This window comes from Xyrauchen texanus, chromosome 4 (genome assembly GCF_025860055.1).
Source record: "Xyrauchen texanus isolate HMW12.3.18 chromosome 4, RBS_HiC_50CHRs, whole genome shotgun sequence".
NCBI lineage: Eukaryota > Metazoa > Chordata > Actinopteri > Cypriniformes > Catostomidae > Xyrauchen > Xyrauchen texanus.
The window spans coordinates 13813998-13831279 of record NC_068279.1 but is presented as its reverse complement, the minus strand read 5'-3'; the positions used below and the strand labels follow the sequence as shown (position 1 = coordinate 13831279).

General features: G+C 37.5%; 1 protein-coding gene across 2 annotated transcripts in view; it reads right to left on the bottom strand.

Moving 5' to 3' along the window:
* Window positions 1–17282, bottom strand: part of LOC127634766 (GRB2-associated-binding protein 3-like) — a 44042-nt gene that overhangs the window by 9143 nt on the left and 17617 nt on the right. For both annotated transcript variants that reach the window (XM_052114445.1, XM_052114453.1), the window contains 5 exons: window positions 16361–16664; window positions 3970–4174; window positions 2016–2416; window positions 1366–1424; window positions 971–1202 (listed from right to left, as the gene is read on the bottom strand). In XM_052114445.1, the coding sequence (XP_051970405.1) occupies window positions 971–1202; window positions 1366–1424; window positions 2016–2416; window positions 3970–4174; window positions 16361–16664 (1201 nt within the window). The remainder of the gene's footprint in view (window positions 1–970; window positions 1203–1365; window positions 1425–2015; window positions 2417–3969; window positions 4175–16360; window positions 16665–17282) is intronic.

Below are 17282 nucleotides of genomic sequence, written 5' to 3'. Positions count from 1 at the left end.
ATTTTCCACATTTGCCACTAGGTCTTTTTATCTGTCCTCTCATAATATCATATTGATTGCGTCTCTATTTTATTTTGTCTGATGTAGCTACAGTTACAGCAGTTGCCACTAATGCAATACACAATGTCAATATCATATCGCTCTTTTGATGAACAAGTTGAAAAGCTTAGTTTCTGAACACTATTGAAAGAACCCAATACTATGACATTACATCCTGTTTTTAAGCTACATTTAATATAAATTTGCAATAAATTTGTGGTATGTGGCAGAAGGTGTTATATTTGTAGAGTTCACACTCTTGGCAGGGGCCTTTTTTTTTTACAAGGCAAGTGAGGCAGTGCCTCCACAATAACATTTGGATTAGAAACGAAATCTAAATGCACATCGAAAGCACAAAAATAAATAAATAACCTTTATCAAAATATGAGATCAAATAGTATGAAAAACATTCAGTCCAAAACAGTCCAACAATGATACCGGTGGATAAAGTTCAGAGGGAGGCAGTGTCTGTTTTGCCTCCCTTGAGCACATTGCGTTCTCATTGAGGTTCTAAATTTGCGAATGTGAGGTGGGCAATGGCGGAATACATTTATTTACTGTTGAAAGTGCCAAGTGTAAGATAAATGGTTCTCCGTATGCCTTTAATCTGGAAAACATGAAAAAAAAAAATGTACTAATAAAACCCAAACACACAGTGGGAAGTTTGCTTCCTCATTTTTAAACGTCCATCACATGCCACTGACTCCAAGAATGGTTTAAAATGTAGTCTGGGGGGTATAAATCCTATTTTCCAAGTAAATAATTTCTTTGAATGTTATACATAACAGCTGAGTCACAGACTCTGTGGAGCGCTAATACTACGAACACATAGCCTCTGGCTAAACTACATTGTGACTGTTTTAATACCATGTGCTTTGAATGTAAATTACACTGGTATTTAAATAATTTGTTTTCATTTGAAAACATTTACCCCGTCTTCTGGGTTTCAGGTTGCGGTCGACTGGAGGGGGCTCGATGTCGGGATTCGAAGGCGATGGCTGCTCTGCTTTGCCATTGGTCAGTTGGGAGATAGGCAGAGTGGAGGGGCTCATGGGTATGTAGCCGTCTGAAGCAATATCAGAGCAGCTGATTGGTGGAGAGGCCATGGGCACATATGAAACCTCATAGCTGCTTTCAGTGACTGCAGTATTCAGAAATATTGGCTAGTGAGAGTGAGAGAGAGAGAGAGAGAGAGAGAAAACTAAGCAATACATTATGTTTCATCTGGTTATTGCTAATGAATATTCAAACTAGATGTTTATTTAAGGCATCTGTTAAACTTTATCCAGGTTCATTTAACTATTTTATATTTGAATATTTCTTTACCAGGTTGAGGCTTAGACGTTTATTCCAGTTTCTTCCAGCATTATCAAACTCTCCTGCAACTATCAAAGTTAGAATAGAGGTATGAAAAGAGAGCCTTAAAGACACATTATGGAAATATTATAATGCTAATAAAGGGCAAATGCAATTAAGAATTTTATGTTTAGATGTCAAGGTACACTTACTTATAATTTGCATGTAAAAATATATTGCTATTTTATATTTTAGCAGAAAATCAGAAATAAACATGTCCAGGTCACAATTCATCCCAAAATCACATTATTTGACATAAATACAATTTTGCCTTTCAGGGCCATTGAACTTTTTGGGGGGATTGGGACATTATTTTTGAGCACATTGTATAACAGTAAAAATTACTGTAAGGAAAACAAATTCTACCATGAAGTATAAATGTTTTACAATTAAATATACATGAAAATCAGTGGTGGTGGTGGGTAATTGCCTTAGTTAGGTTTGTCACAATGTGAAAAATCTTTATAATTATTTCTTTTGATTTTGGGGTGAAATACGGCCTGATAATGTTCTTGACAAGTATTACTTGTGTTTGTGTGCATGCGCAAAATTCAAATAGAATATGTGTTGTGTGCATTTGTTAGCACATCTATGTGTTTGCATGTATGTATGATGCTCACCTCTCCTAAAATGTTCTGTTCCCGATAGTGATGTCCTTCGAGGGATGAGAGCTGGCTGAACCTGTATACGCCCAGTATCGTCATTGCCGTGGGGATCAGACAGGTGTGTGGGTTTGGGTGGGAGGGGAGGAGGAGTCTGTGGCTCTGATGTCACACAGAAGGGCCGGTCAAATCTGAATACGTCAGGTGGCTGCCGTAGAGAGTTGGGAGAGGAGAGACAGGAGGAGAGAGAAGAGGAAAGAGAGAGCGGGCCATAGGTGGTACTGAAGGGATGCTCGGATGCCCCGCCCAGGAACAGGGATGGGGAGGAGTCAATGTGGGGGGTGGGGCTAAACACATCCTCTGTGTACTCAGATGAGCTCTGCTCAAAGGAGCGTTCTGAATTAGAGGCACTATCACACCTGGGAAAGGAAAAGGACACAGATACAGTAAACACATACGAAATAAGGATATACACACAAACATATATGGTTATTTCACATATTACAACTTCGTTGTCATGACACCTTAATGCCGGTAAACCCTGTAAGACAGGTAAGCAGTTTTATCACACTAAAATCATGTAGACAAAAAATGTATCCCATTAAAATCATACAAACATGTTTGTTTGTGCCTTATGTCTGTCAATATTATTTTCATTGCTAATCAACAGGTAACACTTTACAATATTGTTCCATTTGCTAACTTCATGAACAAACAATTAACTATATATTTTTAAAGCATTAATTCATCTCTGTTAATGTTAGTTGTTCATTGTTTGTTCTCATGTTAGTTCATAGTGCATTAACTAATGTTAAGAAATAACATTTTTGATTTAAAAATGTATTAGTATATGTTGAACTTATCATTAACTAAGATTAATACATGCTTAAAAAGTATTGTTCATTGTTAGTTTATGTTAACTAATGTTGTGAAATTTATTGTAAAGTGTTATCATTTTTTTATTATTACAATTAAGATTTGCTCAAGTGTCTGAAGTTATGGGTAAGGTCTGGTTTACATTTCACAGTTTTTTTTCCTCCCCCTTTCCTCCCCATTTTGGAATACCCAATTCCCAATGCACTCTCTAAATCCTCGTGGTGGCATAGTGACTCAATCTGAGTGTTGGAGGAGAAATCTCAGTTGCCTCTGCATCTGAGACATCAATCCATGCATCTTAGCATGTGGCTTGTTGAGCACGCTGCCGCAGAGACATAGCGCATTTGGAAGCCCACGCTATTCTCTGCGGCATCCATGCACCCCACCGAGAGCGAGAACCACACATTATAGCAACCACGAGGAGGTTACCCCATGTGACTCTATCCTCCCTAGCAACCGGGCCAATGTGGTTGCTTAAGAGACCTGGCTGGAGTCACTCAGCACACCCTGGATTCAAACTCGCGACTCCAGGGGTGGTAGTCAGCGTTAATACTGGCTGAGCTACACAGGGCCCTATAATTCACTGTTTTAAAGTGAACATTAAATCAAAATTGACCCTATTGTATTTTTTTAAATACACAATCCACAGTATTTCAGTGTGAATAATTCAATGAAGTGCATAATTCCAAACAATGTTTCCAAAAATAAATCTTAATCTTTGATGTCACCAACCATTAATTTACTAAAAACCACCTTAAAGTCACCATAGTATTCATAACATTAGTGGTACATAGCATTATAAATCATCGTGGACTTTTACAAAACCATTAAGTCCCTACTTTACATGCACGTCCCTTAAGATTTTATTCAAATCTTATCACAGTGTGTTATGGTGCAATGACCAAGATCAAAAGATTTCACTGAAGCGAGAAGTCTGAGAGATTTTCTATTTTCATTCTCTGTCATTTATTAAATCAGATTAAAAGAAAAGTAGATAGCCTACTACTCTATGTAATTAATCTTATTTCCTTGCTGATATTAACAAGTAACTGTTATTTGTATAATGTGTAATCATAAGAAATGGCGTGGGCCTTGCCTGACTATGCTCTTTGTGCCTGTCTCACACTGAGAGAGGAAGAGGTAGTCAAGTGGAGGGCTGATCTCTGATTCGCTGGGCCTATCGAGGACAGCGTGGTTGTCGACAGTAACTGTGATTTCATTGGACACAAGAGAAACATGAGGAGAGAGGGCTGGAGAGGGCTGCTGGGAAGAGGGTGTGCGATTAAGACTGTCCATCGATTCTATCAAAGAGAGAGAGAGAGAGAGAGAGAGAGAGAGAGAGAGGGAGATTTGCTTTTTGCTTTGATATCTTGATTAATTTGTTCTTTTTATATTTTACATGTTATGAAGAAAACATAAAAAAAGAGATAAATAACCATACTTCATATGTGAAAGGACATAACATTCTGTCATCATTTAACCACCCTTGTGCTGTTCCAAATCTGTCCGACCTTCTTTTTTTCCTTGGAACACAAAAGGAGATCTCAAGGGGTGGTCACAATAAATTTCACACTCCATTCACTCGCATTCAAACGCATCCGAACCTGGGAAGTCGGAAACGCAAGCTCATGTGAAGAAATTTTGTACAATGTGGCGTATCAAAGGTTCAAGCTTGGTGAACTCTGAACCATGGATTCGTACAACGAGAGGATGTGTGAACAATGGAAGATCGAAACGTCACACCCTGACCTCTTGGCTCAATACAAAGAATATATATTTTAAAGCTGTGTGCTTTATTATTGCAAGAAAGTGAGTAGACAATATATTTTTAATTTGTTTTATAAAATATTATTTGTCATTTGTAATTTTTCTCCAAACAATGAATGTGAATGGTAACTGAGAATAACATCCTCTCCTTTTGTGTTTCATGGAATAAAGTAATTCAAGTGTGCAATAACATGAGGGTAAGTCAATTAATCTTCATTTTTGGGTGTCTTAAGTCTCTAGGCACCATTGCATGTAATTGCCAGAAGATGGCAGGCCAATTCACCCTCTTCCAGCCCCCTCACCAACCGCAACCCACACATACACAAATGCGCACACACACACACACACACACACACACACACACACACACACACACACACACACACACACACACACGCCTCTTTTTCTCTTCCTGTTTAGACTCAACATTGCATTAATAGTGGGCAGACATTTCTAAACCTCTCAGTCCCACAGATAACTGAAGCACGTGAGGCTCACGTTACATGTGCTACAAACACATGACATGTTGCTTGATTTATTTGTGTCATAATTTTTTTTAATACCAAGCAAAAAAAAAATGAATAAATAAGCATTTTGGAAAGTAGAACTACTGAAATGAAATCAAGTACAAATATGTCCTTGTGGGATGTAGGTCTCTATTGTGGAGTTTTCAGGGTCATATCTACTACAGTGACCTAAAAAAGTATTTGGACACCTAAGCCACACTTAAATACTGTAGATATAAATGTCTTTGCATTCAATATAAAATATCAAACCAACTAGCATTTGTTTTGAAATATTTTGTTGTTTTTGTTATTAACAGTTTTTATTGATTCCATCCACAAGACAGACAAACACAACAAACAATACGAATCAATTATATACATTAAACTCCTACCCCGAAAATAATTTGTCTGCCAACTATAACTCCGGCTAAGACCCAACTTTTTAAGTGACTAATCCCCAAAATGAATGACCCCCATCATCAAAGATGCAGAGTCTGGGGCAAAATGAAAGTTGAGTATCCAATATGTCACACATAAATCTCTGAACCCTCAACCAAAATTCTTGGATCTTAACACATCCCCCAAAAACATGGTTTGTGTCCCCGTCTTCTGATTGGCATCGCCAGCAGGAGGTTGTGTCTTTAAGACCAAGTCTATACAATCTAGAGGGGGTCCAATAGAATCGATGCAAAATATTAAATTGTACCAGATGCACACTTGAATCTCAAGATGTAGACTTGATGTTTTTAGAATCCTAGCCCCACACTCCCTCATCCAATACCAAGTTTAAATCTTTCTCCCACAATCTCTTGAGAGAAGTTGAAGCTCCATCCCCCAGACTCTGAATTAGCAGCGAGTAATACACTGATGCCTCATGACCTTTTCCAAAAGCATTAAGCACCACTTCTAAAGTATTAGGGGGTGAATGCTACTCCCATATATATAAATAGTACAGAGCAGATGGCGCAGCTGTAAATACCTAAAAAACTAAGATCTGGGAATCCTGAAAAGTTTTCAAAAGATCTCAACACTCTTAACTTACTAATATGTAATTTTGGGTTCAGCCATATGCTCGAGGCAACATTTAAATAAATGTCTGGAAATATATGTTTTTAAAGTAAAACATTCCACAAAGTGTTTGGACACTTTCTGGGGCCAGATTCATGAAGCATTCTTAAGAAGAAAAATCTTCTTAAATAACTTATTTTTCTTAAAATCTAACTTAAGAAAAAAATTCTTAAGGAAGATCTTATCTTTTAACTTATAATCGTTCTTAAGAAAAAACTTAAGTAGAATTCAAATTCTCAGAAGAAATTTTCTTAAAACTCATAGTAAATAACATCTTAATGTTAGAATAAGCTCAAGTAAGATGTTTAATGAATTTACTGGGTTGATTCAAATGTGACATGCTCTAACATGTTGAGTCAGAAGTCTCAATGGGCTGTTTATGTAAAAATTTGACTTTAGACCAAAACATGGTTTTGACTCTTTTGTGTTTCATGTTATTTCAGCTTTCATACAGTCAATCTTATCACAAAATTAAAAAAAATATATTTTTAATGTGGTGACCAATCACGCTAGTCATTTCAAAAGGATGCTCTGCATAGCGCTCTCTCTACATAATATTGCATTACATCATTAAAAAGCTTTTTACTTTAGTGCATAAATTCAAAATGTGTTTCTGGGTCAAAGCGCCTCAAAATGATGAACAGGTTCACAAATATTAAGCATTACAACATCCTAGCTACATTTATAGTACTATTACAACATTTTACTTTTATAATCTAGCATACTTTTAGGCTTATCAGATGTACAGGCAACCTCATGACAAAGCATGTCATTTTATTCTTAAGAAGAAATGAGATGTTCTTAAAATATTTAGTAACTTCTTAAGAATTTTTCAAGAATTGCTCTTAGGAACATTCTTACTTCTCTCAAGTTGAGCTCAGTTGGCAGCATTTGTGGCATAATGTTTATTACACTAAAATTTATTTTGACTTGTTTCTCTTTTTCTTGAAAATTGAGGTTACAGTGAGGCACTTTCAATGGAAGTGAATGGGGAGAATGAAAGTGAATGTGGCACATTTTTGGAGGGTTTAAACAGAAATGTGAAGCTCATAATTTTATAAAGGCATTGCATTAATTCTTCTGTACAACTCATGTGTTATTTGAGCTGTTAAGTTGTTTAAATCTTAATTTTTACAGTAATTTTAGGGCTTGGGGTTTGTTGACATTACATCGTCATGGTAACAAAGTTGTAAAATTTGCTATAAATTTACACAGAAAATGTTTGTAAGTGATTTTATCGCACTAAAATTATGTTTATGAGCATATCCTTTATGTCTTGTGGCTAAACCTTTGAAACTGAGTATTTTAACATTCCAAAATTGGCCACCATTCACTTCCATTGTAAATGCTTCACTGTAACACAGATTTATGCTTTTTGTTTTTAAAGAAAATTAGGAATTTATTTTTGTGGTAATCAACGTTATGCCACAAATGCTTTCGACTGCGTTTTGCTATACATATTCAAAATAATTTAAGTTGCCAATAAACTGAGGTTGCCTCAGTTTGTTGACTCATGGCTATAATTATGATATCAGACTCCGACCTGCTGGTGCTTGAAAGGCTTGTGTGTAATGTGGAGGTAATGTTGTGTGTAAACAGCAGTAGATAACCAACTTTTAAGTAAGCTGTATCAAGTAGGCTAATCTAAGAAGAATCGTGTGGGCTCAGCCAAATTAGCTTCTTTGCTCTGCTGCAAGGATCAGCTTAGACCAGCACACATTTTAAGATGGTTTATGCAGATTAGTGCTGGTCTAACTGGTGAAAACTGTTTCCTGGCTGAGGGTTTTCATATGAGAGATATTACGCCTTGGGTTGTATTCATTTTTGGACTGAAATATTTACGAAAACATAGATAAGGATTGTACTCAAACATATATCCCATAACAGTGCATCTGGAAAGTATTCACAGCGCTTCACTTTTTCCACATTTTGTTATGTTACAGCCTTATTCCAAAATTGATTAAAATCATAATTTTCCTCAAAATTCTACAAACAATACACCATAATGACAATGTGAAAGAAGTTTGTTTGAAATATTTGCAAATGTATTCAAAATAAAAACTGAAAAAAATCACATGTACATAAGTATTCACATCCTTTGCTCAATACTTTGTTGAAGCACCTTTGGCACCAATTACAGCCTCAAGTCTTTTTGAGTATGATGCTACAAGCTTGACACACCTATTTTTGGGCAGTTTCTCCCATTCTTCTTTGTAGGACCTCTCAAGCTCCATCAGGTTGGATGGGGAGGGTCGGTGCACAGCCATTTTCAGATCTCTCCAGAGATGTTCAATTGGGTTCAATATGGGCTCTGGCTGGACCACTCAAGGACGTTCACAGAGTTGTCCCATAGCCACTCCTTTGATATCTTGGCTGTGTGCTTAGGGTCGTTGTCCTGTTGGAAGTTGAACCTTCGCCCCAGTCTGAGGTCCAGAGTGCTCTGGAACAGGTTTTCATCAAGGATGTCTCTTTACATTACTGCATTCATCTTTCCCTCGATCCTGACTAGTCTCCCAGTTCCTACCACTGAAAAAAATCCCCACAGCATGATGCAGCCACCACCATGCTTCACTGTAGGGATGGTATTGGCCAGGTGATGAGCGGTGCCTGGGGTCCTCCAGACATGATGCTTGCCATTCAGGCCAAAGAGTTCAATCTTTGTTTCATCAGACCAGATAATTTTGTTTCTCATGGTCTGAGAGTCCTTCAGGTGCCTTTTGGCAAACTCCAGGTGGGCTGTCATGAGCCTTTTACTGAGGAGTGGCTTCTGTCTGGCCACTCTACCATACAGGCCTGATAGGTGAAGTGCTGTAGAGATTGTTGTTCTTCTGGAAGGTTCTCCTCCCTCCACAGAGAAACGCTGGAGCTCTGTCAGAGTGACTATCGTGTTCTTGGTCACCTCCCTGACTAAGGCCCTTCTCCCCAGATTGCTCAGCTTGGCCGGGTGGCCAGCTATAGGAAGAGTCCTGGTGGTTCCAAACTTCTTCCATTTACGGATGATGGAGGCCACTGTGCTCATTGGGACCTTCAATGATGCAGAAATGTTTCTGTACCCTTCCCCAGATCTGTCCCTTGATACAATCCTCGGAGGTCTACAGACAATTCCTTGGACTTCATGGCTTGGTTTGGGCTCTGGCATGCACTGTTAACTGTGGGACCTTATAAAGACAGGTGTGTGCCTTTCCAAATAATGTCCAATCAACTGAATTTACCACAGGTGGACTCCAATCAAGTTGTAGATACATCTCAAGGATGATCAGTGGAAACAGGATGCTCCTGAGCTCAATTTTGAGTGTCATGACAAAGGCTGTGAATACACATGTGATTTTTTTAATTTTTTATTCTTAGTAAATTTGCAAAGATTTCCAACAAACTTCTTTCACGTTGTCATTATGGGATATTGTTTGTAGAATTTTTAGGAAAATTATGAATTTAAACGTGCAACGTTTGGTGAATGCCTTCTTACATTCAACTGCAGTGAGAAATCTTTATTAGTATGTACAGCAACAGTACAACTGCTATCTAAGGTTGCTATGTGTGAAAGATCACTAGCTCTCTCAGTGAAGGAGGAAGCAAGGACCAGGTAAAATGTACAACGTAAGTCTTTATTTTCACACTTTTCAGTGTAACACAAAACAGTTTGCTTTTCAGCACAACAATTGAACACACAGATCAACATGGCTGCATGTGTCTCCCCTCTGGCGGTCTAGACTGCCCTTTTATCCCTCTCCAGCTCTCACAGCAACAAAAAACAGCTGTTAGCGATAATTCCACACAGGTGTCAATCCTTACCGCTCTTCCTCTCCCGGCCTCATTCTCCACAGATGTTGCTTGGCCATGGCCCCATCACCATAGTAACCCTTAAAAAAGCCAACATGATCACACGAGAGGTTGGCATGTTGATTGTGATACTTCTGGTACCCCAGGAACATCTACAATATGCACACTTACTGACAAGTGGCATCTCCTATCAGACATGTTTGTATCGTCTAACGGATGCATGTCACGTCAGCAGTGTTGGAGACCTGGGTTTGGATACGGTGTTGAAACCAGAAGTAAAATCGTGAGCTGCCCAATTCGGAGCCCTGATTCCCCTAACATTTCAAATTCCAAAAGATTAGGTTTAGGTCTGGGATTTGGGTTAAAACATGCATTCATCTTCAATATATTACAGATTGTACAGCTAAAAACAACTCACTTCAAAACTTGCACCCCTCCGTGGAGTTTATACTTGAAAAATGGAGCTCAAACGTGCATGTATGCCAAATCACACTTACCGTTTTGGCCGCTTTAGTTTTTCCGAATTTCAGGAGACTGATTTAAGCTAAAGAAAAGTCAACCTACTGTTTCCGATTTCACTGTGAGATCAATCTGAAAAAGTTACAGTATTCTGATTATGCACATTACAGAATGCAATATAATAATCCAGTTACAGAAAATCTAATTACATAATACAGATTATATACAGATATCCGGTACTACAAAGCAGCACATGGAGGAGGAGAGCATGGGCAAGCATGCTGTTCTGTACATACATGCTTTGTCTTTCACAATCTGCCTTTCCCAGCTTAGTGGCATGCAACCGTCTAATGTATTTTGTATTACACAAGCCATGTGTGTCTGAAACCCTCCCTGCCACTGTATCACTCATCTTTCTGTTATCTTGCCAAGTAATGCGGAACTTGTGGTTTCTCTCTCTCTGTTTGGTACATCACAATAGTAGTGTAAAAAAGATAGTTTACCCAAAAATGAAAATTCTGTCATCATTTATCTCATATGACTTATTTTAGGCAGAATGTTAAGGACTAACAGCCTCAGTCACCATTCACTTTCTTTGCATATTTTCCACACAATGAAAGTGAATGTCATTCTACCTTATATCTACTTTTTTTTACACTTGGCCACATCAATGTGTCTCCGCCAAATGGCAATTCCCGTGCTGTATGAAAATAAAACTAGTTCACTTATGTGATTATGCTAATGCTGAGTAGGGAATTTTATTTTATTATTTGATTCCAAGTGACTGTGATTCCAAACCAAAAGAGCTGTGCACTTGTGTCTGTGCATGTGTGTGTGGTGTATTTTATTTTTCCCCTTGGGGCTTGTTGCAAGTAAGATGCACCAAGTGCGTCAGCTGCGCCAGAGTTTAGTTTCATTTTTGTCAGAGACCTGCATCAAATAAATGAAGAAAAGGTTCTGTCTCTCCTACAACGTGCATCAGTTTCTTAATTTTTAATTTTGCATTGTGCCAAACGAGCGCAATGCAAATACTTAGTAACAGCTGTTATATTTTGCATTTTCCCTATGCTGATTTACCACGGTCACAGTTCTGGTAAGCCAGCAGATTTGTTTTGTTATTTTATCTCCCTTATGTTTCGCAGGCGCGCTCAACTGGCATGATCGGTGTTTCCATGGGAACGTTCATTGTTCTCAGGGTGGTGCCGATCATGCCTCTAATTAGCTTTTTGAGCAACACCTGTTCCAGCCTGATTTCACTCCCTACATATGCCCTCGTGTTTCTCTGTTTCTTTGCCAAATTGTTATACTAGGTTGAGTACTAACCTCGCTCTCCTTGTTTAGCTGATCCTGTCTTGTCACTCTGTTAGTTGCCCGCGTTGCCCGCATTGTTCGTATTGTGGTTTGCCTTCCAGTCTTCGCTGAGTTCAGCCTGGTAATCTACAAAGGAATTCCAGTCTATGCCCACGTGCCAGGGATCTACACTTCTGCTGTTGCTCACTTTGTCCGCTGGACATCTCTCTCATAGCCTAGCTTCTACTGTGGATTCTGGCAAGACTTCCACAATGCACACACTCCACTGACGAACACACTACTCTCTTCCCTGCATGGTGGCGCATTACTGACTTTGTTAATAAATATGTTGGAACTATCACCTCTGCTCCTGGGTCATTCTGTCTAGCCCCTACATGTTACAACCCCTGTTTGGGCAGAGTAAGGCATGCATATGTGGCTTGAACAGTCAGATGCATTTACACTTGACTTAGTTTTGTCTGGAATATGTTTCAAACCTCTGGAGGTGGTTTGAGTGATTGGATATATATCCATCTTGAATCCATCTCTGAGGGCATTTACACTGTGCTGCCCCATTCAAAGATATGGGATGCTAAGTGCTGCCTGCTTAAAGGCTGTCTTCGGCATGACTGACATGTGTGTGCGTGCGTACTGAATGTCTGTCTGAACGCTCTGTGACGCAGCTGTTGCTCTGCAGACTACTGGAATGAGAGGAACAGAGATGGAGGAATGGAACAGAATATAAAAATAAGACCTCGCCTAAATTACAGCGTCTCTTTCTCTCTCTCAGATTCTGTCTGCATCTCTCAGTCTCTGCATCTCTCTCTTGAGAAACATCCTGTGGTTGATTATTTCCCTGTCTGAGTTTATTCATTCTAAAACTGCAGTTAGAGTAATTAGAATTTTTAGGTTATTTGAGATATCTGGTGCAGTGAAAGGGAAGATTATGGGTTCTTTTTAGGCATCATTTTCCGTTCAAGTGTTTTTTCTGTTATAGCTTATCTGTAGCACTTTTCTTTCTCATAAGCCCATGCTGATACACATTATGTATTTTTATTCATGCCATGGTTACTGCAGAGGGAGAACGTGAAATAAATTAAATTTTGTCTTTTAAACTAGCATTTAAAATTTTAGGGGGGTTTTGGTTGTTTTATTAGATAAATAGTGGTGAGAAAAAGGGGGATGTATCATAATTGTGACACACTAGGCACCATAACTCACTGTGTCAGGAACACATATATTAACTAGGCATGCTCCGATCAACCAGTCACTGATCGTATTAGCCGATATTCATGTCCTATGACTCAATTGGTGATCGGTAATTTGGCCTATTGCATAAACCATTCGTTCATGTCGCAAAATATTCACGGCTCCTTTAAGAATCCAGCAGTACTATCATGGCTTCACGGAGTGTGGAGAATACTGGCATAGTGTTGTAAAACAACAAATTTGATTCAGCAGTTAAGAACGATGCAGTGGGATAGGTTTGGCGAATATGAAAAGTTTGTGTACTTTACCATTAATGTGGCGTTTCACAAGCAACAAGGCAAAGAAAAAACAGCGCAAGCTGTGTAACGGTCCTTAATGTTGTTTAAGGTGGCAGCTTCTCAGTCTCTGCCATTCATAGGCATTTCAGTAATAATGAATATATGCACAATATATGCACAAGATGTGGTGTAATTCAAACATCTTTATTAAATAACTCCTAAATATTAGTAGCACCTGTCGGGGTGGATTATGACTAGCAAGGGCCCCGGGGCCAGTTTTCATTTAGATTGAATTATCTTTTAAAGCTGAGATCCATGCATCCATTTTAATTTATTTAAGTCTCTTTTACATAGCCACAGGAAGCAGGGGTGCTGGGGGTTCTGTAGCGGTGTAAACGTGCATATATTTAAAGGGCCAATAATTCATTATGAAAAATGTTAACATCATCAAACACTTTAAAGATTGAAGAATTTAATAAAATTAGCTCTTATGCATGGATTTGGTGAAATTAGGCAGAGTTCAAGTAGCTCTGGCTTGAGCTGCCATATCTTTTCTAACTCATCAGCATTCCGTTCAGAAGTGATCATCTCCATATTCTATTTATACCCTATTTAAAACAATTTAAAACTTTAAGACAAGGTTTTGTCAAAACAAAATCCTTTTTGTCTCGACAAACTTTACGTATCTAGTTGAATTGGTACTTTTGTACCACACAAAATAAAATATCAAAATCTTCTTTTTCCTAACCACATAGGCCAAGTTATTTTTTGTAATGTAGGGCAAACATGCAGTTATGAATAGTATGAATAGTATATAGTTTGTGTATCTTAAGAGGACATCCTGGGCTTTTCAGAGATGCCAAATGTTTCGGAGTTTAGCCATGACTTCCTCTCCTTGCTCTATACTATAGAAATGCATGACATTACAATTCAGCACCTCAAATGCAATATGATTTTGTGTAAACATTTATGATGTTTTTATACACCACACACTATATTAATGTTTGAAAAAAAGTTCAATTGTAAAACCTTTTTTAGTAAGATCACATGAGACGTGTAAAAACAATCTAAATAATCTAAATCTAAATATCTAAATAATGACAGTGCAAACTGGATATGTAAAATAAATCACACTTCAAATTTATCTTTAAAAATTATATGTCAGTTTTTTTAAAAGTGTTTTATTGTGGTGGACATGAATGGAATTGAATGATGATTGAGAGATATACCTCAAAAGCCTGTTGTATCATATATGATACACACATTTTCAACACAATTTGTCTATAAAATAATGCAATTTTAAGGGAGCACATGTTCCTTCAATTCAGTAAATACTAATTTTGAATTATCAGTAAAAATATAATCGTTATTGTTAATTTTACTTGATCAAAATCAGCAAAGATTTCACATCAAATAGATGAGTGCATCAAAATGTAAAGGTTGCCATTTTGGAAAATACATTATTAGGTCTTCTACTTCCAGAAGAGCATGAAAACTTTCACCAGGAGTCATTAAATATATTGTACACAGCATTGTTTTTCAGCTGTTTTAATCATGTTGATGATGTAGAGGCTCTAGAATGTCATGTATGAAATATGATGCAAGCGGCGTTGTAAGGTTAAAGAGTTGCTCAAAATTTTTTTTTAGAAACAGTAAGGCTCCCAGGCACTTGGTTGTCAACAAGTGCTCTTTCTCCACTTTCCTTTCAACTATTGCCCTAAATGAGAGTGTGTGTATTCCCCTCATTTAAGTTCAAGCAGCAATAAGTGAAAAATAAACTACAGCTAAATGAAAAGCCAGGGAAGGAATTTATAAATTGAATAATTCTTTATACAATATTAAAATACCACAATATAATGTATTAAATATTATGTAAAAATGAAATATAAATATCCATCCATCCATCCATCCATCGTCAACCGCTTATCCTGTGTACAGGGTCGCGGGGGGCTGGAGCCTATCCCAGCTAACATTGGGCGAAAGGCGGGGGACACCCTGGACAGGTGAAATATAAATATAATAAGTAATAATAGTAATTATATGAAATAATGACAAGGACTCAATAACCAAAAAAGTCACATTAAGTTTAATTGAACCTATGGGTTATCAGTTAGTCTTCAGTTTGACACTAAGCTTAATTTTGTATTGGGCTATCTACCTTAATATAGAGAATATTCTGTTAGCCTACACTTGTTTTAAAGTCTTATTAAAAAAGCATTTTTAATAAGTCTTTTATACTTATTTGTCAGCAAAAACTAGGCAAAGTAAAATTACTGGGATGGGAAAATTGTTCTGGTCTCAGATGTACTTGTATATTACTATAACTAGATTAATGAGCAGATGTTCATGTGTTTATATTTTCAAACCATCTTTTTTAATCATTTTAATAAAACATTTTGGTCATTTTTGTCACATTTATTGGACTGGAAATAATGGAGAAAAAAGGAGGTAATGGAATCGAGAAATGGCACAACCTGACACACAAATCCGTTTAAGTTTGAAACCTCTGTTTTCAGTTTCTTAACGCCATCGGTTTCCAAAGTTTGTGGTTATGGAGTGTTTTCGAAAGTCGGATTTGTGTGGATTTGGCCCCAAATTTAAACCATCTGCATGAGCAGCATGTCTCAACGTGTCATAGAATGTACACAAACCACTAGGATAGTGGTTCTAAACTGGGTCTGCTTCAGAAAGCAGACTTTAAATTAGGCTAGTTTCTACCAAATTACAATTTAATTTGCTGTGAAATATAGCAGAATTACACCGGACATACAGCCTTTGGTATCAACAACAAGATACTGGAAGTGTTTTCTCAAGCCTTTTAAAAGTTGATGAGCATATTAATTTTGCTATCTTAACTATGCATGATTACATGGTTAGTTGCATTTTATTATTTATATTTAATGTAACATTGTTTTTTCCCTTGTGTGATGCGAACCTATCTGAACAGACAACTATAACCCATTTTTGGGTCACAACCCACCATTTAAGAACCAATTTACTATAACAGGGCTCTGACAACACCATGTTAGTCCCAGTAATTGGACAGCATCTGTCCAGTAAATGAATGTAATAATATATGATATACTGTTAAAAATACTGTATCTAACAGCTTCATTCAGGAACTTCTCACCTGCATGTCTATTCAGTCCTCCAAACGTACAAATCTGTCCAATACTCTGAACCCAGATGTTCATCTCCTCTGCCGTTTTGGCCAGCAGGTAAAAGGTGCGTTTGGTGGTCTTCACCACAAACAGGTGCTGATGCTGGTACTGACGTTTTGTGAGCTGCACCTCTGCCTCAATGGTGACCTCACACTCCTGAAGGTCAATAGTTCTGATTGGTTTACGGGAATTCTTGCTGCGGTAATATTCCAAAACATCAGGATTTCCGCTCATCCGACCCCTCCGGAGAACAAACCATCGCTTCCGCCATAACTGAGAGACAGAGATAGATTGATAGGGAAACAGAATTAGATTAGCTTTGTGGCACTGGGCAGGTACACACACTCACAATGATTAGCATTGAAGTTAAAATCTCTTCTTTGATCTTTAGGTCTAGTCTTGTTTTCAAACTAGAGACAACTATGTTTTTGTGTCTAAAAAGAGTGCTCTCTCTCTCATCATCTACATATATCAATTTAGGGTCAAACTACAGTTTTGCACAATAACCTGTATAAGTTTCAGTTCAGGTTTGTAATTAATTATAAATTAAATTTATAAAAAATAATGTTATTTTAACCAAAGTTCCTTTTAATATATATATCAATTATTTTACATTTTAAATTCTAACTTTATAAGCATGTAATTCTGGTTCTGTTTGCTTTATCTAAAAAAAATCTTATTTCACACCACTAGATTAGGGTTTCTCAACCACTGGGTCACGACCCAAAATTGGGTTGAGGATCATTGTCTGCTGGGTTGTGACATCTTTTCTGTCATGAGTACAAATGACCAATTAAAAGGATAGAACTGTACATTTGCAATGTTTGGGGTAACGGTGACCTCTATTGTGAAATCGTTTTAATATCTCCAGGTTTATGTAAATTACAGTAA